Source organism: Ctenopharyngodon idella, chromosome 14 (genome assembly GCF_019924925.1).
Source record: "Ctenopharyngodon idella isolate HZGC_01 chromosome 14, HZGC01, whole genome shotgun sequence".
NCBI classification, from domain to species: domain Eukaryota; kingdom Metazoa; phylum Chordata; class Actinopteri; order Cypriniformes; family Xenocyprididae; genus Ctenopharyngodon; species Ctenopharyngodon idella.
Window position 1 is genome coordinate 2,597,392 of NC_067233.1, and position 22,825 is coordinate 2,620,216.

Here is a 22,825-nt window from a genome sequence, read left to right on the forward strand (position 1 = left end):
TGGCTGCAAAAGGAGGCTCTACACCATAGTAATAAATTATTGTGGTCTAAAACCAGGTGTTTCAGTTTCATTGTCTAATCCCTGTTAGTGCATGTCCTAATTACTGTAATTACAAGATTTCAACTTGGAAAGAGCGTTCACGTCCTCCTCATAGAGCTTGTGGCTGCTGTACCACCTGACTGCTGCAGATTCATTTAGGTATTGATATTGTTGCCTTAGAAATTCATAATTCCCAGCTTGAGGACATGAACAGCAAATATGATAATGACGAGAATAGCGTGAACGCAGCTCAGACATCACGTCACATGATCCTTCAGAAATCATTCTTATTATTTTCAATGTTTAAAACAATTGTGCTGCTTGTTTTTTTGTGGAAACTGTGATGCATTGTTTTTTTCAGGATTCTTTGATGAATAGAAAACCTACTGTATGAGTGAAGATTAGGGTTGGGTGGCGTTTTAATTTTAACGATTCCGATTCCGGTTCTGCTTATGGAATCCGGTTCTTATCGATTCTAGATTCCGATTCCTATAATTTTTTATGGAGAAAAGCAAATACTTCAAGAACCTTTTATTCTTGCCACATTTAGGCTATAACCAGTAGGCTGTAACTGTTTTTGTACCTGAGTGTGAGACGCTGCTATTGCTAAGCTGTATCTGGTGCTTTATGACTCGCGGCTGGGTTAGAGTTTACAGTTCGTTATTTCAAATGTAGGCGCGTTATTTCAAATGTTTCCGGGCGCGCCTATATGCTTTTCAGAATGCCTCAAGCGCAGGTCATGTGACTAGAACCAACCGATTAGCTTCGGCCTTTCCGTAACAACATCAAAAGCTCAGCCGGGTTTTATTTCTCATCTCCATAAATATATCTAGTAAAGCTAATGCAAGGGCTAGAAATCAATTAATCCTTTGCTGATACTTCCTCGTCATCTTGCAGAGCGCAGTTCGTGTTTGCATAGCAATGACAGACGCCACAGGAGCGAAAGCGCTTTGGAAAGGAGGAGAAAGTGGCGCAGCCGCGCTTTCCAAGTGTTTTTAGACGCGACGTGAACGGTGCATTCCTTCAGATTAATGCCGTGTTGAAGCAAAAGTCAGTGCCAATTGTAATGAACTGCGCATGTGCGTGATGAGATAAGGTCCTTGTCGCAGGTCCTAGCAGATAGATACAACTGCTGTTCACCGTGTGAGAATGACTGAAAAAAAGTCAGGAATCGATAAACAGAATCGAAATGCGCGCATCGTATCGAATACCCGGTTCTTTGAAATTTGGAACCGGTTCTCGATACCCAACCTTAGTGAAGATGCAGATTAATTATTAAATCAGTGTTTTCAACCGAAAAACGTCCTAAATCTGTCACCGTCTTTACCAGACAGATTCATATCGTCAATGAAATCATCACCCAAATTTTTATAAATATTCAGTATACCGCCCAGCCCTAGAAGCTAATGTCATTCACAGTCTTGATCTGTGCTGAATGAATAATTACAGAACATCTTCTTCTTATTTTTTTAGCAGCTTGTTACATGCCAAGAACTTCTCACTCCTGCAACATCACATATAGAGCAGAAGAGCTTGGATGTGTTGTTCAGCGCTGTTTAAATTAGTCTTCAGCCACTCATGCTGTCATTCTGCAGTGCTGCTCTTCTGCCACAAATTCCATATCCTGCTTTACTTATCTGCTTGTTCAAACTCAGTTGCCTCCTTTTCCATTCAGATCCCATTTTTTTCTACAGTCTTGCCTTTGCTCTCTCATCCACACGGGCAGTGTGTGATGTTGGAGAGGTTGCTCACTGTCATTGCGCACTGCAGAGGGCAGATGTGGCAGATTATGGCGCAGAGTTTTGAGCCGTGTCCTCTGAACTCTGTGTCAGTCTCTTTTTCAGTCTCTCTCTCACTCTTTATCTCTTATCATATGGGATATGCAGTGACAGAACCCCGGCCCCATACTTCTGTATCCTTTAGGCAAATAATGCCAAGCAAAACAATGTAAACCGAGAGTTGTGATGAATATTTCATGAGAACAGACCAGCATGCATATCTCAGACATCACTCTGTATTCTAAACAGCACGTAATGCATGCTGTATACTGGGATAAAAAGTTACTGACGTACTAGTGTTATTGCTAAAACTTTCTGTGAAATTATACATCTTTTTAGCTTCTGGGATCTTGGCAATGTTGTCATTTTTTTTATTGAATCCATTGTTCATTGGCTGGTTTGTCTTTTTTGTTACCTCCTTGTGGATGTCTAGAACGGAAATGGAGGAAGTCCTTAGGTATTGATTGCTGTCTCAAGAACGTTTCCTAATTTAGCATCAGAATCTGTAGTCAATTTCTGTAATGGAATTCACAGAGGGGTTAATAAAGAATGAGAGTGTGTGTGTGTGTGTGTGTGTGTGTGGTTAATCCTGTCTTTGTGGCTTTCAGAGCAGAAATATGCCATCATTGAAATGAAGCTGCACCATTAAATTAGTCTTAAAGGGCCATTTCTGTTCTCACTTCATGAATCATTCTCTAGCAGCCTAGACAGAAACATCGGAAACTTTTAATCAGAGTTCTCCCTCACTTTTGGTTAGTTTAGACTGCTTGCCCGCTGACTGTCTCTTGACCGTACACCTCTGATGCGCTTTACATTGGCAGAAGTTCTCTTAAAAACAAGTTCTCAGGAAATCTTCTGCTGATTAAACAAAACAAGAAATTCCAAGGAAGAACTAGTCACATTTAATGAGATTTTAATGCATGGGGTTTTGTTTTTTGTAGTGTGCAAGAGGTTATGCATGACACAAAATGTCCTAGAACAGGGTTTTCAAACTTTTTGAGGCTTTCAAACTTCTTTAAATATAATGACAGCTACATGATATAACATATAAAGACCCATTCATAAAAACAAATACAATAAATATACACTACCATTCAAAATGTTGGGGTCAGAAGGTTTTTTAAAAAAAATAAAATAAAAAATTAATACTTTTATTCAGCAAGGACACATTTAATTTGTCAAATAGTGACTGTAAAGACATTTATAGACAGTAAAGACATTTCATGTTACATTTTGTTTCCAACAAATGCTGTTCTTTTGAACTTTCTGTTCATAAAACAATGTCATGGTTTCCATGAAAATAATAAGCAGCATTTATGATTAAAAAAAAAAAAAAATAATTCTTGAATGCTAAATCAGCATAAATTAAAATAATTAAAAATATTGAACTATATATATATATATATATATATATATATATATATATATATATATATATATACACACACACACACACAGTCAAACCAAAAATTATTCAGACATTTTTAATATATTTTTACTAGTGGGTGCAGGACACTGTAGTTCATTTATGTAAACTGTGACATATTATACCCAAAAATCCTTCATATAGTGGACTACCAGTAAAATTAATAAAAATTTGGAACCATATATATATATATATATATATATATATATATATAAAATCTTGATATTTTCTTCAGAATATTTTGTTTGTATTAAGTTGACTGTGTAACTATTTTCTCTCCGATATTAGAGTAATATTGAAATAATGTATGAACCTAAAAATTAATTAAAAAAAACCCTTTAATAAAAATGTTATGGTTTTTATTTCATAATGTTAAAAACTAGAGCTGTCAGTAGAATGTAATAACTGTAATTAATCACATGATTTCCAACCTGTCTTTAAAAATGTATCCTCTGTATTAGGGCTGGGTAAAAAATATCGATTTCTCGATTTTAATCGATTCTCATTTTTACGAACCAATATCGATTCTTAAATCCCAAGAATCGATTAGTCTAGTCTATTTTCAGTTGATGAATGAACAGAACATTTTAGCGCTCTTGCCATCTAATAAATGGCAGTAAGCTTTGTGCTTTGTTACTTTTGATATGAAACAAAGTCTCAGATTTCAAATTCTGTCCATTTTATTATGAAATTAAAAAAATAACCGTTTTGGCGCTGTTTGATGTGGTGTGACAGATGGCTGTAGCCTCAAATCAAGAGAGGCGGTAACGCGAAGCGCGCGTAAACTGATCATCTCCTCCGCTTTAATACCAGTTACAGCGTGAAATAAACGTGAATGAACACCCAAAGGCATGTGCAAAGATACAGTATAACTTACCGAAATCCGTATCCTGTCTCATGGAATAGCTCAATCAGTGTTTCAAACACGAAAGACGTCAATAAAACAGCTTGTAAGCAATGTCACGTAACGTCACATTTACCTCAGAAACCATATTCAGTGACCATAAACTCATTAGTCAGCTATAAAACTGAACTCTAGAGAATAGCATTTTGCTAAATATGCACCATATTACACATTCGTTATAATTTATAATGTTCTTCAATATTTAATGCATGTTTGAATAAATCCGTCAAGTTTTTATAACAGCCACCATTTAAATAATGTATTTCAAAAAACAAATTGGAGTAGAATTATAATTACATAATTGTAAAGTTAAGAAAAGAAAATTTAAAGAAAATTTGCCATGTACTGTTCCTTATATCCAAAATAATCGATATTGAATCTAATCGAATTTAATCTAAATCGAATCGAATTGCAAGCTTGTGAATCGAAATTTTGAAATTTGTGTCAATACCCAGCCCTACTCTGTATATTCCACAGTACTCTCATATCTCACACCAATAAATCACTTGTGAAAAAATAGAAAAAGTGGTTGGTCGTGATACATGTCGGTCAGGCAGCCCCTTACTCCTTGGCCAGAACAAGCTGCTATACGAACCAGACTTTAGTCCGGCTATGGTTATGGAACAAGCAAACTTACCAAGTTTGTCTGTTTTTTCCCTTCACAGGTCTAAATCCGCTGCCCTTCGACCCCGCCACGAACAACGAACCATTGCAATTCAACAGCTCCAATGGTCCTCTGCTTTCTGACTGTCCTCTGGAAAACGGAACAGAAAACAGCAAAAAGAGAAAGAGACCCAACCTTCCTCCAGGTACGTTTAATGATTTCCTCTCGGCCTCAGACCGTGCTCATTCACACTCATCAAGCCCTACAGTCGTTAATTACATTCACATCATTATTTCTGCTGCTGCTCTTTTCTTGACCTTTGAATGTGGGAGGTGAATGCCTGGTGGTCTTCTGCATTCTGTGAGATGTTCACTTCAATTTATCACCTTCATTAAAAAATCAGAACAGAAACCTCAGGATATTTCCACTTTTCTAGTAGCTTTGATATCATAATTTGACATTTATGAGGTTAATAAAAAAATTTCTAATTAAAATATGCATGGAAAACAACACTAAATACAACGAGTGACCAAATAAACAAGCAATTCATATTTCTGTAGAAGAGTTTAAAGCATTTCTGCTTGTATCTTGTCATAATTATGACTATCACCTTGCAGTCTGGATTTTCAAAATGCAAAGGAGAGTCAGGGAGCCGCTGGATATGTGCCAATCATGAAGAGAGACTCTGTCTGCTGCTGATGACCTTCAAAATAACTTGAAAAGTAACGCCCAGGGAATTTTACAAACCTTTCTGACACAGGTTGACTCAAATGAAGAAGAACCCATTCATATTCATATTAATGTTAATGGTGTACTAATTAATTGAATTATGATTAGCTGAAAGAAATTAATCTTGAAAAGGCTACTTTATGTTTCTGGTTGTCAAGGAGACTTAATTGGATCAGATTAATTGTTCATGTTAAATTAGGCACTCTTTTTCCTGTTTAGCATTTTAAGATAAAATGCAATCTTTATTTATTGCCACATCACCAAGCCTCTTGGAATTCATTTTTTTTGTGACATTTATTCAACGTCACTGTAAAACGGCACTGTAAATGTATTGTAAGGATAATTCCCATAGAGCATTCTGGAGTTGATTGCCTTGCTGAGGGCCGAAATGATGATGGACATGGATAATGGGTGGGCATTGAACCTGCAACGTTCTGCTTAAAGGTGCAGCAAGAGATTTCTACACTGTTGATATTTGAAATCAACCCAAACAAACACACCCCTCCCTTCATTGTTTCGCCCCCAAAATGCATGAATATGCAATGCAAGAGTGCATGTCCCTTTATCATAGCTGAAGCATAGCGAAATAATGCTTAGCGAAAAATAAACTGATGAACAAATGAACATACAGTAAACAAGCAAGAGTTTGTTGTTGCCAGCAACACTCCAGCTTCAGACAAACAATGACACTCAACCCTTGGCATCTGTTTTCAGGCCTTCCCACTTTGTTCTTTCCGGCACTGGAAAGCTTTTCTAATATTAACGCGGGTCCTAAAGCTCTTGCCTGATCATAACCTTTCTTTTTCCAGTGATGTTCCTCTGACCTTTTCTCTTTTGGAATGTCGGCCATCTCTCTTTCTACAGTCTTTAAATCTCCTCCTTGCTCACTCTCTCTTCTCCCCATCATGAGAGGACACGCCCCCTATTGCTGATTGGCTCACTCTCTCTCCTCCCTCATCATGAGAGGACACACCCCCTACTGCTGATTGGCTCACTTTCCTCTTCCATCATGAGAGGACACGCCCCCTACTGCTGATTGGCTTACTCTCCTCCACCATCATGACTGTATACGCCCCCTACCGCTGATTGGCTCACTCTATCTCCTCCCTCATCATGAGAGGACATGCCCCCTATTGCTGATTGGCTCACGCTCTCTCCTCCCCAACATGAGAGAACACGCCCCTATTGCTGATTGGCTCTCTCTCCTCCCTCATCATGAGAGGACACGCCCCCTAGTGCTGATTGGCTCACAATCTCTCCTCCCCCATCATGAGTATATACGCCCCCTACTGCTAATTGGCTCACTCTCCTCCACCATCATGACTGTATATGCCCCCTACCGATGATTGGCTCTCCCTCTCCCCCCTCATGATGAGTGGACAAACCCCCTACTGCTGACTGGCTCACTCTCCTTCTCCATCATGAGAGGTCACGCCCCCTGCTGCTGATTGGCTCACTCTCTCTCCTCCCTCATCATGAGTGTATACGCCCCCTACTGCTGATTGGCTCACTCTCTCTCCTCCCTCATCATGAGTGTATATGCTCCCTACTGCTGATTGGCTCTCTTTCTCTCCCCCATCATGAGTGGACACGTCCCCTACTGTTGATTGGCTCACTCTCTCCTACCTCATCATGAGTGGACACGCCCCCTACTGCTGATTGGCTACAAGTTTGTTGTGCTGCTCAGTCTGATCATGTGTTTTTTAGAAATCGCTTACTGCACCTTTAAGAGTCTATAAGTCATTTGATAATTGTAAATTTCAGCCATCATGTTTTTCCACACATGCTGTTCTATGTAAATATAATTTCCATTTGAAGTCTGCCGCTCTGATCTCCAGGCCCTTGATGGTCATTTTTCGCTCAGGAACACTGCCGCCATTCATGACTTGAAGTGACTCTGATTAGGGATAAATGGCAGCAAGTGACGGTGAGCAGAGCTTCTCATCGTCGTATATGCCCATAGAATTGATACAAATGGAAGTGAAATTGTGTTCTGGTCATGGTGAAGAGCTGCTTGTGCAGATCAAAGCTAGCCAGCGAGCTTTAGATCAAAGCTTCCTAGCGTTAATCTAATCTGCCCATTTTCAGAACACTTTTTTTTTTTTTTTCTTTAGTGCAAGGACGTCATTTGAGAATGGCTTAGATGAGCTCTATTCACCATACGCTGAATATTTAGACACTTCAGTGTCCGGCTGCTGAAATGGAAGTCAGTGTGGTAATGGGTTTCAGACAATAATAGAAAAAAAAGGACCCTTTTATTGTTCTGCTGAGGTTGAAGAAGGGCTTTTAAGATTTTGTAGTAAGTCAGTGCTGTGGCTTAGCATTGAGCTGTGGTGCTCATTCAAACGACGCAGGTTTGAATCTGACATCCCATCTTGCCTTTTAATTATTTCCTGGTCTGCTGCATCAAAAGGCCAAATGTAAGATGTTTTAGGACATCGTAGACCTGGCTTAGTAATGAGCTGCTTTGCAGACAGTGTGAGTTTTAATCTGGCTTGCAACATTCCCTGATCTCACCTTCACTCTCTTATTATTCTCTCTACTGTCCTTTAAATAAAAGTGGCAAAAGACTAAAAATAGGACACTGTAGAATGTCAGAGCCATGGAAAGGTGCTCTATTCTACTCTAAATAAAAGTGGCAGAAGACTAAAAACAGGACGCTGTAGTATGTTGGAGTCGTGGCTTAAAAGAATGATGCTTATGTAGACAATATGAGTTCTGATCTGGCTCGCAACATTCTCTAATCTTGTCCTTTTGTTAGACTTTCTAATCTCCTTTAAATAAAAGCACCAAAATACTAAAAACAAGACATTTATAGTATTCACAACACTAATATCGGCTCACTCAGTGGGAAGTCTGCAGTTTGCTTCTCAGTTGCACAGTGCAATTAGCACCTGTCTGATTTGTTAAGCCCCTCATTATGCTTGCTGAGTCACGAGACTGTTGTCTCGAATCTTACAATGCTTCGACTCATCTACCGCTTCACAGCCACTCTAAATAGTTGCGCCGTACGTGTCTGCTTAGCAACCGGGAGCTGCTTAATGGGGTTTCTTTTTTGAACAACGCCAGCAGTTTTCCTTCCTGGCCTGTCATTATGCTGTGCTCTTATCCGCCGTGACCGTGCCTGATCAATCCGCTCCCTGATGGAAACACATCTAAATGATGAAAATTCACAGCATCTGGAGCATAATGCATTCAGCTGCTCTGATGTCCTCTGGCAACACAAGACAGAGTCGCTCCTCCGAGGAGTGGAGCTAATGCAGGGGCGTGGACTAATTACCAGCCATGCAGATTTACTCTCGTTAAAGCATTATAATGGATAGATTCATCTCATTAGTGCTGGCACTCCATTAGACGACCAATCCCCCTCCACCCGCCCCACTGGTGTTGATGTTACTGGATAACGGATGCACTGCAGAGAGCGAGTGGGTGAGAATCTCCAATATCGAACAGGACAGTTGGGAGGTTGTTTACAGCGCGACATGAACTCTCTGTCGCTCTCTGGGAGCTACTCGCTGCTTTTAACCAATTTAATTTCACTCAGAAATTGGTAGTACATTTCACAAATTATATCAAAGGCCGCATTTACACTGCAGGTCTTGATGGCCAATTTTGACCCGCTTATATCTTCTTTTAAAAGTGACCCATAACTGATTTCACTACACTTGGCGAAATGAACAAAAAGTAGCATTATGATATCAAGAAATCAATTTCAATAGTACATTGAGTTTAATTTATTGACATGATATTCATAGAAACATTTGTAATGTTTCATCCTTACATCAAAATAATTATATAGCACAAATTCTTCACGACAGTGATTATGTACACAGATCCGCTGTAAGTTTTTGTATGTAATAATGGTCTGGCGGTAGAGCTTTTGTTAAGCATGTCAGAGGTTCTGGGTTTGAATTCGCCCTCGTATAATTTTTTATGAAACTTATGCGTTCATCAGTGCGTTCATCAGTGATTGTATATCCAGGGCAGGGACATGTTTGTGTGCATTTTATTTTGTGGTTTCACTGGGAACGAATAGGGAGTCTCTACAATGGGTCTGTGCACGCGTCGCTGTCACTGACAAGAGCAGCAACGAGCACTCAGCATGATTTTCAAAAACGACACATTTCCGTGCCAGATCTCCTTTTATTTAACACAAAATGAATGAAATTAATACTCTGCTAGTCAACTAGAGATGTTTCATTTGTTAAAGATATATCTGTACCGTGAAATGTATTAAAAGAGTCACTTTTTCAATGACGTACGACTCGCATTGACAGGGGAATATCCGATCTGTCTGCTTACTATCCGATCAGATTTATTTCCACATATGAATGAGGCCTGAAACCGATGGAAGAATATCGGAATCCGTGTGCTTTTTTCCTGCTTACACATTCATGGGTCATATCCGATCTGTGCCACAAAAAATCGGAATTGGGTCACTTGAACCATGCAGTGTAAATGCTGTCAAAGAAACGGGTAACACATTGATTTAAATGTGAAATTTTGAAGTAGAAAGACAAATGGTATTGTCTTGTAAAATGTACTCTAATAATTCTTTAGTGATGTTTTATTTACAACTTTGAAAAATAATTTTTTACAGTTTCACAAATTCAAATATTTTGTGAACTACCTGGTTTTGATTTTGTGAATACATCCCCTTTTTGCAGCTTAAAATCAGTATTAAAAGTGTGCTGACTGTTCTACCAACTCATTTGTAAGTGAGCACCATGTACAGTAATGGAACGGTTTAGTGACCCATTTGAAGAAATAATAGCAAAATGAGTGGAAACAGCCAAAAATCCAAATTGTACAATTGGTGGCAAAAATGAGGTCTCTGATTATTTCATTCATAACTTGTTTCTGTGTTACAAAACACACACGTTTATTTTTAAACCATCTTTTCTTTTCTTTTTCATCCATGGCTTTCTCACTTTTGCTGTCTTTGTCTTTGTTTCAGCCTTGAAGCTTTTTTGTGTGGCGTACACTTTCACTTCATAATTGATGAGTTATTATAACTTTTTAACAGCCTTGGGGTTGTAGGTTTTTCTCTTAAATTGCACAACAGGATGTGTACATTACCAGAGAGAGCTGCATCAAAATAAGAACCTAATTCTGTGTTTTGAACTATTTGAACTGCTTACCTCTGATATATATCAGTGGGTAATAAGCCAACACTGTGTAGCAATTGGTTCTCTTTTCAGCATTGCTAATGACATGCCACAATGGTTTTGTGTCTTAATGAATCATGGGAAGACATTGCTTTCATATTTCAGTGGAATTATGTGCAACAATATGCGATGCAGGTTTAACACGCTGACATTGAGTATATTAGTCGCCAAGGCACCTGAGGAACTGGCGTATAGCTGAGAATTGCTGCCAGATGCAGAGGTTTATTTGTGTCTTGTTGCTGGTCGAGACACTATTGTCATGGTGTTGTCAGGTGTTGTGTGGTGCTCACACACACACACACGCACACACACACCAACACCAACACACTTGTATTTGCAGTGTTAACTTCAGAAATGAAAGAGTGTGAGCCAGTTAAGCAATTTTTCACAGAACAATCAGATTCCAATTATCAATTGTTTTTAATTAGTGAAGTGTGGGTTGGTTAACAATGGAAATAGCAGGTATGACAGAGAGAGAGAGAGAGAGAGAGAGTGTGTGTGTGTGTGTGTGTGGTTCAGGTATTCTCTACATCGTGGGGACAAAAGGATATAGTAATACCAGAATTTTTTTTATCTTGTGGAGACATTTTTTGTCAGGCATATAAATCATACAATTTTTCTGTTGTTGTTGTTGAATATGTAAAAATGCAGAAAGTGTCCTGTGAGGGCTGTGTGAGGGTTGGGGATAGAATTTACATCTGGAGCAGGCCGTTTTATGAAATAGTACAGAGAAGGTTGCAGATTTTTTTGTTTTATGAAAACAAGTCATTTTTTATTTATATCATGTTGTTTGTATTACTAATTTAAATGACCTTTTTTCATTTTTTATTTTCGATTTGATTTAAGTTGTAGTCATTTTGTTATGTGCTTTTGGCATTTTCATTTGTTTTTGTTTTTTTTGAAATATTTCTTATATAGAATTCATTTTTTTGTTTTAGTTTTTGTGATTTCAGCACTTCAGCTTACACTTAAACTTTGCCTTGACAACTAACTATTGCCAACTAACTTGGCAGCTATCTTTTTTAAATCCAATACTTCAGTCATTGATCCATCCATCCATCTATATATCCATCCATCCATCTATATATCCATCCATCCACCCGTATATACATCCATCCACCCGTATATCCATTCATCCATCCATCCATCCATATATCATCCATTCATCCATCCATCCATCCATCCATCATCCATCCATCCATCCACCCATATATCCATTCATCCATCCACCCATATATCATCCATCCATCCATCCATCCATATATCCATCCATCCACCCGTATATCCATTCATCCATCCATCCATATATCATCCATTCATCCATCCATCCATATATCCATTCATCCATTCATCCATCCATATATCCATTCATCCATCCATCCATATATCTATCCATCCACCCATATATCCATCCATCCATCCACCAATATATCTATCCATCCATATATCCATCCATCCATCCATCCATCCACCAATATATCTATCCACCCACCCATCCATCTATCCATCCATCCATCCATCCATCCATCCATCCATCCACCCATATATCTATCCATCCATCCATATATCCATCCATCTCTCCACCCATATATCCATCCATCCACCCATCCATATGTCCATCCACCCATATATCCATCCATCCATCCATCCGTCCATCTTTCAATTACCAAACCAATACTTTTGGTTAACAATAACAACACTGATCAGGAAGTGATGCATGCATCATTTTTTAAAGAAAACAAATATAACCACAGCAAATTAAAAAAAAATTAAAAATAAATAAAAAGTCAATAAACTAGTCATTTCTTTGTCATGTTTTATTGCAATGTACATAAGGGTAAAAAAAAAATCTTAAAATGTGACAGACCTACCTTTTGACCTTTTTATCTATTCATTTTTGAGTCGCTTGTATATGTATAAATTGTGAAATAAATGTCACCCACTCCTACATCACTACATCCTACAACTGATTGGCTGCGGCTTTGATGACCTGGAATATTTTGACTGTACAAAAATTAGTTTTTTGCACCCCACAGTATTTTCTCTAGGCCAGCTGCAGTGGAGACATAAATCAGGGGTGATATCAGCCAGCAGATGTTTTTATTTCTATGTTTCAGGATGTAGCAAGTGGCATGATATATGCAGTGAGTCACACTGCTGTGCTGTAACCCTTCGGCACCATTAGCCTGCAGTAAGTGGTGCTTGAGAAGTGCGGCGTGAAACACTATTGATTGGCGTTGAGGAGGGGAGGTGCAGATGAGGCATCTGCCTCTCACCCTAACACGATTGAGACAAAAGACAAGGATGCAGCGATACAGTAAGCAACGTGTGTGGGAGAAGCACTCGACAAAGGTTGGCAGCCCCGTCTGGCTCATTGCTTCAGTTTGTGGGCATGTGTGTGTGTGTTCCTTGTGGTATTGACTGCACTGCCGGATGAGGACCGATCTCTCTGTCTACAGTTTTACTGATAAATGAGGTATTGTGGAGAGGCTGGGCAGTCTGAGTGCTTGTGCGGGGGTGTTTGAGAGTAGGATGGGGCGTCTGTGAGTGTGTGGATGTTTGTGTAGTTGGTTTAAGAGAGTACTGGAAGCACTGTTGACCCCAACTCCTTCACATTATTTCTGTCCTGCATGTGACCCTGCAAGTATTTGGGCATCTTTAGATACATGATAAACTAAACTTTACATCAGTTTTCTATGTGACTGTATTAAAATATAGACGTTAAATAGGTCATAATCAGGTATCAGGCAGCGGGAACCCTGTGTGGCATTGTGTCTGTGACTTCTCCAAGACCTTGTGACAGTTGAGATGTGTCCTGGCACGAGCCGCTCGCTGATGTACGAGCTAAACGTTCAGGCGCTCATGCTGCGCCGCGTGCTGACGGCAATTCAATCAATCAGTCTGGTTCCTGAAGCTCACACCCTCCCTCTCAAACTGTTCTCCCGCAGGGAACGTCTGTATTGATCTCAAACGCTTCTGTCATTTCTTTTCTGTGTGTGTGTGTGTGTGTGTGTGTGTGTTTTTGGCTTGTTTATGTAGCGGTGTGTGATTGGGACGTGATGAAAGGCTGTGTGTTTGAAGGAATCCCACCCTGTGGTGACGGGGACTCGGCTCTCAGCTGTCTCTGTTCAGCATGCGACATGAAAGAAGTGAATGATTGAATCTACATAACAAGCTGTGAAAAGTTTTCTGTCTTTATACCTCAGGGGGTCTGGGACATCAATCATCGCTGCCCTTTCCATCTCATTTATATCTGTGTTTGGATGTATACGCACTTATGTGTATTTCTGATTTGTCAAATATTGCTGGTAGTTAACGCAGTAAGTATGCCGGATCATGTAAATCTAATAAAGGCTGCTGAAATAAGAGCAAATAACAAACAATATTGGGATACATTGATACATTTAGATGCTGCAAAGGTGATCTTTAGCCTCCATAACGCCCTTTTTTCATGATCCAGTCAATTCTCAAAGAATAAGATGTAGTCCCGGCATGTTCTTTCACGTTTAGGGCACTATGAAATCCATTTTATTTTTTCTCAAATTCCATTTCATTTTTTCCCCGCAAATTCCATGTTTTCCATTTTAATAGTTCAAATAAATTTTGTTCATGAAAAAAGCATGTCTAATCTATTGAGTTCATAAAACTTTAACAATTTAAGAATAATAGTGCCCAAAGATATGATTTATTTTGTTCTGTGTTGTCTGTTTCTGGATTCTGTGTTTAATGATTTAATACAAATTTATTATTAAAAATGGTGGTAATCAAATGAATGCACAAAACTTTAACAATTTAATTAATCTTTTTTAAAAGTTATCAAATGAAATTAAAATGCTTCCTTTCATTTTTGAGAAAGTGCTACACAGAAAATGTTTACCATTTAAATTAAAACATGGATGAAAAATTCTGAAAATTCTGAGTTAAAATACTGTTTTAATTAACTGTACTATTATTATTATCATAATTTCATAAACCAAACGTTCATTTTGATGGGTTGTAGAGAAGACCTTGCAGTGAAGTGTATTTGATAGTTTTTATCAAATGAAATGGTGAAATGCATCATGTGTGCTCCAGTACATGTAATAGACAAAACTGTGCTGTTTTCTTTTTTCAGTTTAATTTTCACAGACACTAGCCCTCATTGTGATTTGATTTAGTGTACAATTTTTTATTTATTCATCCAAATTTTGCTAAATTCTGTGACTTAAAGAGGACCTATAATGCCCCTTTTACAAGATGTAATATAAGTCTCTGGTGTCCCCAGAATGTGTTTGTGAAGTTTCAGCTCAAAATCCCCCACAGATCATTTATTAGAGCTTGTCAAATTTGCCCCTATTTGGGTGTGAGCAAAAACACGCCGTTTTTGTGTGTGTCCCTTTAAATGCAAATGAGCTGCTGCTCCCGGCCCCCTTTCCAGAAGAGGGCGGAGCTTTAACGGCTCGCACTTCGGTTGCTCAACAACAACAAAGCTGGAGAATCTCACGCAGCCAAAATGAGGATTGTCAGTAACGGTGTTCAGCCTTACATTGTTCAAACCGGAGTCGACACTGATGGAGAGACTCAGGAAGAAGTTACAACTTTTAGACGTTTCTGAATGGTTAGTGGATAAATTTATGTAGTTGCTGTGGAGTTGATTCAACTCATCCACTAGCATGTGCCGTCATGTTAATCTTTTGTTCAAATCCAGCATTGAATTGACCCTCGTTTGTGAAGCAGTCCGGCGTAAAATGACGGCATGACAACAACACTCTACTACAACAACTCTTCCTCTTCTCTAAAGCAGCCCAACATGGCCTCACCCCCTTTGTTGTATGTTCTCGGGGGCGGGGTTTATGTAAATTTTAGGGTTAGTGATGTCACTAACCCAGAAAGAAGCTCGTTGTAGTCCCTAGCAGCTGTTTGTTGTAGTCCTTAAACAGAGAAAATATCTCCTTTGCATTGAACTTTGAGCGTCGTAACTTTGCAGATGTTGTTTATGCTCAAACAGCAACATTACACACTAACTAAAGTTAAAAAAGTGAAATCATAATCAACCACCCCAGGAGCAGCAGCTCATCAGAAGTGTGAAGTCTCCACTGCTTTATGAAAATACTTCACGTAGGTGTTGTGGATTGATAGTGTGCCACCGCCATCCCTTCCTGTAACTATTTCAACTGAAGTACTTTTAGCACAGTCATGATGATAGTGTTGATGCCTCGCTTTCATTACAATATAATTGTTGTCTAACACTAGTCAGATCGTGCATTGCATGTAAATCAGTAGTGAATGGTGTTTTTCAGCAGTCTGCCGTATAGCAAGAGTATCAGAATAAACGTCAACGGCTCGACTTTCTTCCAGAAGTTACGCCTGATGTCTAGATCATATGGGACTGCCTTTTATCCTTGTCTGTCTTCTTTCTGCCACGCTATACTTGCATTTCAAACGCTTTCATCAATGGTACTTTAATGAGACTCCTTCTATCTCTTTCTGGCTCCCACTCTTCTGTTCTTTGATTCTCAGGTTTTCATCCTCTAACAGGGTAAGATAGCCCATCTAGATATTCTTGAATGTGTGCATGTGTGATCTGAGGAAGCCCAACAAGCTATGGCTGACTGAACTAAATGCTTTTCTTTGTCTTTGTCTTTCTCTGTCCAGTAGGACATCACCTTGCACACATTTAAAGACAGTTTCTTGTTTTCTGTCATGTTGGGTGTGCACTTTATATACTAATAACAGGCATACCTCTTAAAATTCAGTTCTCACGTTAACACGTTAACAAAACAAAAGCAACATGAGAGTTTATTCTTGGCAACACAGAGAAACACAGTTGAATTATATGATTAAAATATGGTGTGTCATGATGATTCATGGGTAACACATTGAATGTTGTAAAAGACTCTCAGCAAATAGCAACAAACATTTTGTCAGGTCGGCACATAAAGCTATCGTATGGCTTGAGAAGATTCTTTTGCACCACTTTTATGGTGCTTTTTTATCATTTTTGAAACCCCAGCTCCCATTATGAAAAAGCAGTCTGCACAAACTGAAATATTATATTCTACAGAAGAAAGAAAATGGCGTTGTAGAACAACATAAAAGTGGCTTAATAATGGCACAATTGAAACTCTATTCCACCTCTTTTCATTTCCTTTAATTTTGGTTATGGATTATTTGAGCAATGAAGACCTCTTGGTGTCTGTGAATACTCAGTGTTTTTTGTCACTGCTTTGATCTTTGGTGAGAACCAGCTCTTTGGTTTGCTTCTTGGTGAGAATGAGCTGCAAAAATGCCTGTGGTGTTTTTAGAGATTCTCACATGTTTTGTGAACAAAACAACAGAACATTTGAGAACACTCTTAGCTAAACAGGCTCGAAAAGCATTCCTGTGATCTACAATAACTCTCTCAGTTGTCTTCTAAGCCCTTCATACATTAAAATAGCAAATATTATGTTGTTTGCAACCCATATTACTTCATATTTCTGAGCTAAAAAAGGATAGAAACAAGAAAAAGTGCCATTGGGAATTGAAAATTAGGTGTAACATACCAAAATGGACAATGGTGCATTTCCACTTTATTTCCACACTTTATTTCCACTTTAGACAGTCTACTAAATATAAGTAACTTTGCATGTCAACGAAATTCATTTTCTATAATAGTAATATTAGTAGACTGTTATGTTGAGATGTACTTGCAAAGTTACTTAAAGTCCGTAAAATGTCCGTTGGGGCACTTCAAGTTTAGTTTTAGTAGATATTAAGAGTAGAGTATTACTAATACTCTAATGACTGGTAGTCGACATGTAGTTGCAAAGTTACTTATAGTTAGGAGAATGTCTAAAGTGGACTATCAAAGTAAAGTTTACCAAATATACATCCAGTTGCATGTTATTTTGCTATAAAAGCTGCTGCACTCGTTTGTCAGAGGTTTGAAAAGACAATTTTTGTCCTGAGCCTGAGAAAAAGAAGAGAGAGATTGAGCTGCCAGACCGTGACCACAAGCCTCTGGCTATTGTAGGTCTTTTATAGATAGAAATTGCGGCGATCAGATTTGACTGGCTGTTCCCTATTGAAGTTGTTAAGCTGCCGTTTTGTCCTAATACTATTCATTAAGTGTGCCGGGACGGCAGCAGCTCTTCCACTTCTCTGTGATGGTATCACAAGTCCATTAGAGCGCCTCTCTCTGATAGGCTGACGGCTTTCAATGGCTTTAGTCAGTGTACTGTGAGGACTTCCTAATAAAGTGGTGGAAATTGCAGATCATTTGATTCCCAAAAGAAAGAATTTCCACAGGCACTCTTGTTTCTGGTATCCCGCCCCAACACCAAGCATCCAATAAAGTCTAATTGGAGATGACATTTATAAAAGTTAGTTTTATTGATGGCATGCAGTGATCTGAGCAGGTTCTCAGACTCTCAGGATGTGAACCCTTAACTTTTCAATATGTGTGTCAGTCGAGCAGACCTCAGGTGGGCTTAAACTAGAGTTGATTAACAAGCCTGCTGGGTTTACTATAGATCTGATGTGTGTCCGTGTGCAGACTTGGGGTTGTGAGTGTCAAGGCTGGATATATTGATGTGGACGCCCACTGACGCTTGTGTCAATTACTCCTGCATCCAGATTTTCACTAGATTTCTCCATTTGATTTGGAGGTGGTTGACATTTTATTGATAGTGAAAGTATAGAGGACAGGAAATTATAGAAGAGGGTGCAATGGGATTAGCTCAGAGCAAAGTCTGTATTTGATAAGGCTGGGCTGACAGTATTGATTAATCAGTTAGTTTCATCGATCTTTATTTTGATGAGCCATTAAATATGGTAAACCCAGGAGTCCATACAGTTAAGCTTCCATTGTTAATCATTATTATTGATACATTAAATAAAATACATTATTTAATAAAATACAATATTTAAAACTTTTCAAATGTACTGTGGTCAAGGAACAGAGAGCAAGCATATGTGTCTAACATAATTCTATATTTTTAGCTGAGCAGAATCATAAATATTTCTGTTCAGGTGTCAAAAAACAAAACATAAACTTTTAACTAATTTTAAAGTTTGGTTTTTTTTTAAAATATTGTCAGAGTATCGTATTGTGAGATCAGTATCAGTATCGAATTGTGACATTACACCCCAAACTACTCGAAATTGGAACCGAATCAGTTTATGAAATCTATACAATACAGTAGGGATGTGACGGTGAGAAAATTTTCCCACCGGTTAATCGACATGTGACAACACCGGTAATACCGGTGTCACCGGGGGGCGGGGCCTTTACCACTTTTTTTTTTTTTCTTAAACCGCGTCTTTTTATCTAAAAACATGTGGAAAGCGCGGCCATGCACTTCTCCTTGTTTCCAAAGCGCTTGTGCTCCCGTGGCGTCTGTCATTGCTATGCAACCATGAACTGCGCTCTCCGCGACGAGGAATGTTATTGACATGAAAAATAAAAACCCGCCCTGTACAGCTATGATCAGCGGTTCGGCTGAGCTTTCAATGTTTTGTTACGGAAAGGCCGACTTTCACTTTCAAATTAACGACAATTGCTTGAATGGTGGGTTACTCTTACTGAAAAACACTCGACAAAACTGACATTTTGGCATAATTTGTGTGTGTTACGGTTCGTTAAGAGCAGAAGAGAACTCGATACTGGCGCGCACGGTGTGTGTGTGTGTGTGTGTGTCACATTCACAAGACAGCGCATTCTCTTTTGCCTTGTCGCGCTTGAATGGTTTAAATTTAAAAGCATGAATAAGAGCTTGGTCATATAATGGATACTACGTTAATTGCATTAAATGCAAATATTTTTAACGTGTTAAAGTGGAAAAAAAAAATTAACCTCGTGCTGCGGTGGGCAAGTGATGAAACCGGTGTTGCGACTGAACACCAGTAACACCGGTAACACCGACTACCGTAGCAAGCCTACAATACAGTATTTAAACCCATGTTTCTCATATGAGCACCAATGCTCAATGTCTTAACCTCGAGGCCACAACTTCTTTTAAATCAATCAAGACAACCTTTTTATGCTCTCCAGCAGTGTTAATTTTGATTTAGTTTTAGTCTTAAGGCCTTTGCACACTGAGTCTGAAATTCGCATGCAAAATTTTTGCACGTTTAAAAAATAAATACGACCTCACGTTGTGTCAATCACGTTTGCACACTGCCTCCGAAACTTTCGTCCGTCATAAAAAATTTTGGATCAGGTTCGATTTTCTGCGTTTTTCGCATCCGTGGTACGCATTTTGAAAGACGTTTTGACAATTCAGAGCCACCGTACAAGCGAACACCAAAATCCCGAATGCCATCTGACAAGTTGATCCACGTCGTCTACAGCACAAAGCAGTAGCACTGTATGACAAAGTGCGGAATACAAAGAGACAGAATATAAAGACAGATTGTGCCAGTAGCAAAGCATCAAACTGAGGCACTGACATCCTGAAGTAAACTTTAAAACGCTCGGGATAATCACGCAGCTCCTTGATGAGGTGAACTCTGCTTTCTCTCTATGCAATCTCAGGATTGGATGTACCGAATATTTCCTCTTTCTTTTTCTCTTTTTAAGAAGAGAGAGGACAACTAAATCATGCCCACTGCTTGAAGACTGTGTTGTTTTGTGTTGTTTTGCGAATTTTTTCGCAACGGATTCATTAATATGCATCGGACTCAGTGTGCAAGGTCTCTGTGCGTGATGAATTTTTAGGATCACGAATACAAAAAAATGCATATGAAAATTTCGGACTTGGTGTGCAAAGGCCTTTAGTCTTTTGACTAAAATGCCATTTAGTTTCATTTTAGTTGTTTTATTTTTGTCTAGTTTTGTCTAGTTTTAGTCAACTAAAATCTTATGATATTTAGTCGACTGAAAACTAATGGGTTTAGTTAAATTGTAATGCATCAATTAAGCATTTAAAATGTCCAAACTCATTATATACTCCTGGAGAAATCATCTATTAACCTGTTAATATGAATGATATTAAAGTTTGAACATGCAATACAGACACAGATTTAACTGCTGTGACATATAACATTATCTTATAATTAAATAAAACTGCTTCTCCTAAAGAAGAACATATGGTCTTCTTTTCAATGAATGATACATGCATATGTTTATAACAACTTGCATACAATATTATTTGTATAAATTAAATATAATTAATCCTTATTAAAGCTATTAAAGAGCAGTGAGTTATTTTCTCTCTCTGTTGTTGTTTGATTAATATTAAGGGCAGAGACACAGCAGGTTTATTAGGCTGCTGTCACTTTAAGACCGATTGCTGGGATCCAATACACGGATGCACAGCTGATATTCTAAATACTGTGCGTTTTCTTAAGACAAAACCGACTGTGTTTACGTGAATACTCTCCAAAGCTGACATTTAGTTGTGTGTATTTGTCCGTTCAGGCTCGAAAAGACGCGAAAGAGAGCTCAATTCAGTACTCGTGTGCTGTCTGAGAGGCGGCTTTCTTTTCCTTCGGGTGTGTGCGCGCAGAAAACTGTACAGAATAGAGCTCTCTTTTGTGTCGTCACGCTTTTTCAGATCTATCCGTATGTCTGCTCTTCTCTTTCTCCCAGACCTTTACATTTTTCAATGTTTTTTGAGACATGCAGCAGTTTTTATTTAGTCATCTTCTCGTTTTCATCTGTGAAAAAATGTCGTTGACGAAATTAACACTGCTCTCCAAAACATGAGAAGTATTCTGCAGAAGCCAAAGTTGTGAAAAGAACACTCTCACAACAAACCAATAACAAGCACAATGCTCATTTTCAAATCGCTCACCTCTGATGTGGCAGAGGCGATGGCTTTTCTCGCTCTCTCTTTTTCTTTAACAGATGCAATGATCTGTGGGAGTGAATTGTACAGCTGAGCAAATGGTAAATGTCATCCTCATCTGTAATATTTGTGCCCCCATCTCTTGCCTAGCGAGGGATTATTCCATTTGCATCAGTCATCATCGCACATCCAGACGCGAGTCGTCGTCTCATCAGCACGCAGCTTGAGGCCTCCGCATACATATTAAATAATCGTTCGGTACAGCTGGCGAACAGCCTCTCATCTAGAACCGTGATTGCCACCGGTTAGGAATTAGAACGCTTGTGCTAACATGTAGCGCTTTAATGTCCTTTTATCACTGTGTGTCTGGCAGAATCTCTGCTTACATTTGGAGTGTGATTTTTTCATCACCATGAGATTGCTGTTTTTGCCTCACAAGTATAATTTTTATGCATGTGAACTGAGATTCACTGGCAGCTTGGCTTCCATGTTTGCTCCTTTATAGACTCTGAAACGCTACTGGGAAATAGCATGTTTCCGCTGGCTGCTTTCTGCAACGTGTCCTGGACCGGAGCAAACTCATTAGCCCATTTTCCAGATGCCCTCCTTCTCAGAGCATTTCTCAGGAGTGAGTCTCAGTGGCCGCAGACTGATGGGCCTGGATGCAGGGGTTCAACCGTTCGGTCACTTTCTCAATAGCTGCTGTCACATGTGGCCCCTGCTTTGGACAGGTGAATTGCAAGCTAGGATTGCCTTCCTCTTTCTGTCAGAGCTTTATCGAGCATCGCCGTTGACCCACACCGGGCAGGCTCCTCGCACAGGCTGTCAGCTACTAGACTTTCACCTGTGAGGATTCATCCGTTTCCCACTCACAGACACCTCGAGAAGGAAACTACGAATCACCCTTCACTGCCAGCCACAGTTTTCAGTGCTCACGCTCATTAATGTGTGTCTTCCTGTCTGCTATCCCACACTGTTTGCAGCTGCGCTCAGCTTGTCGCATTGGTCTGTGCCCCGCACAACATTCCTCACTAGCAATGTATTCAATAGTATGTGCTGTGTTGTTGTATTCCACTGCATTGGTAAATAAAATGTCAGTCAAATGCTGAAATGCATGAGGTCTGAGTTACTTTTCAGCTGTTACTGGCAAGGAACCATCCAATTAAACAGAAAGGGATTGTTTGATTGGAATGTAAAGTGAACAACCAAAGTTCATAAAATTTTCAACAATGGTTTTGCATCTTTATGCATCAGGATTATAAATGTTTTATATGGATAATGTCCGAGCACATTCTAGTATTATTGTGATCAATGCATTTTCATTCACAGCAGGTGGTTTGTAAAAGTTTCAAATTATAAAATACACCATATATCAAAAACCAAAACTAATTTTGACACCATTTTTATTTAGTGTAGTTTTAACCTC

At 39.0% G+C, this 22,825-nt stretch overlaps 1 protein-coding gene across 10 annotated transcripts in view; it reads left to right on the plus strand.

Annotated features, from left to right (window-relative positions):
* The window catches only part of enox2 (ecto-NOX disulfide-thiol exchanger 2), a 254,888-nt gene that overhangs the window by 108,356 nt on the left and 123,707 nt on the right, over positions 1 to 22,825 (plus strand). For all 10 annotated transcript variants that reach the window (XR_007924820.1, XR_007924819.1, XM_051859857.1 and 7 more), the window contains one exon: positions 4,813 to 4,956. Coding sequence is in view for 6 of the 10 variants with exons in the window: in XM_051859857.1 (XP_051715817.1) it covers positions 4,813 to 4,956 (144 nt within the window). In the remaining 4 variants the exon portion in view is untranslated. The remainder of the gene's footprint in view (positions 1 to 4,812; positions 4,957 to 22,825) is intronic.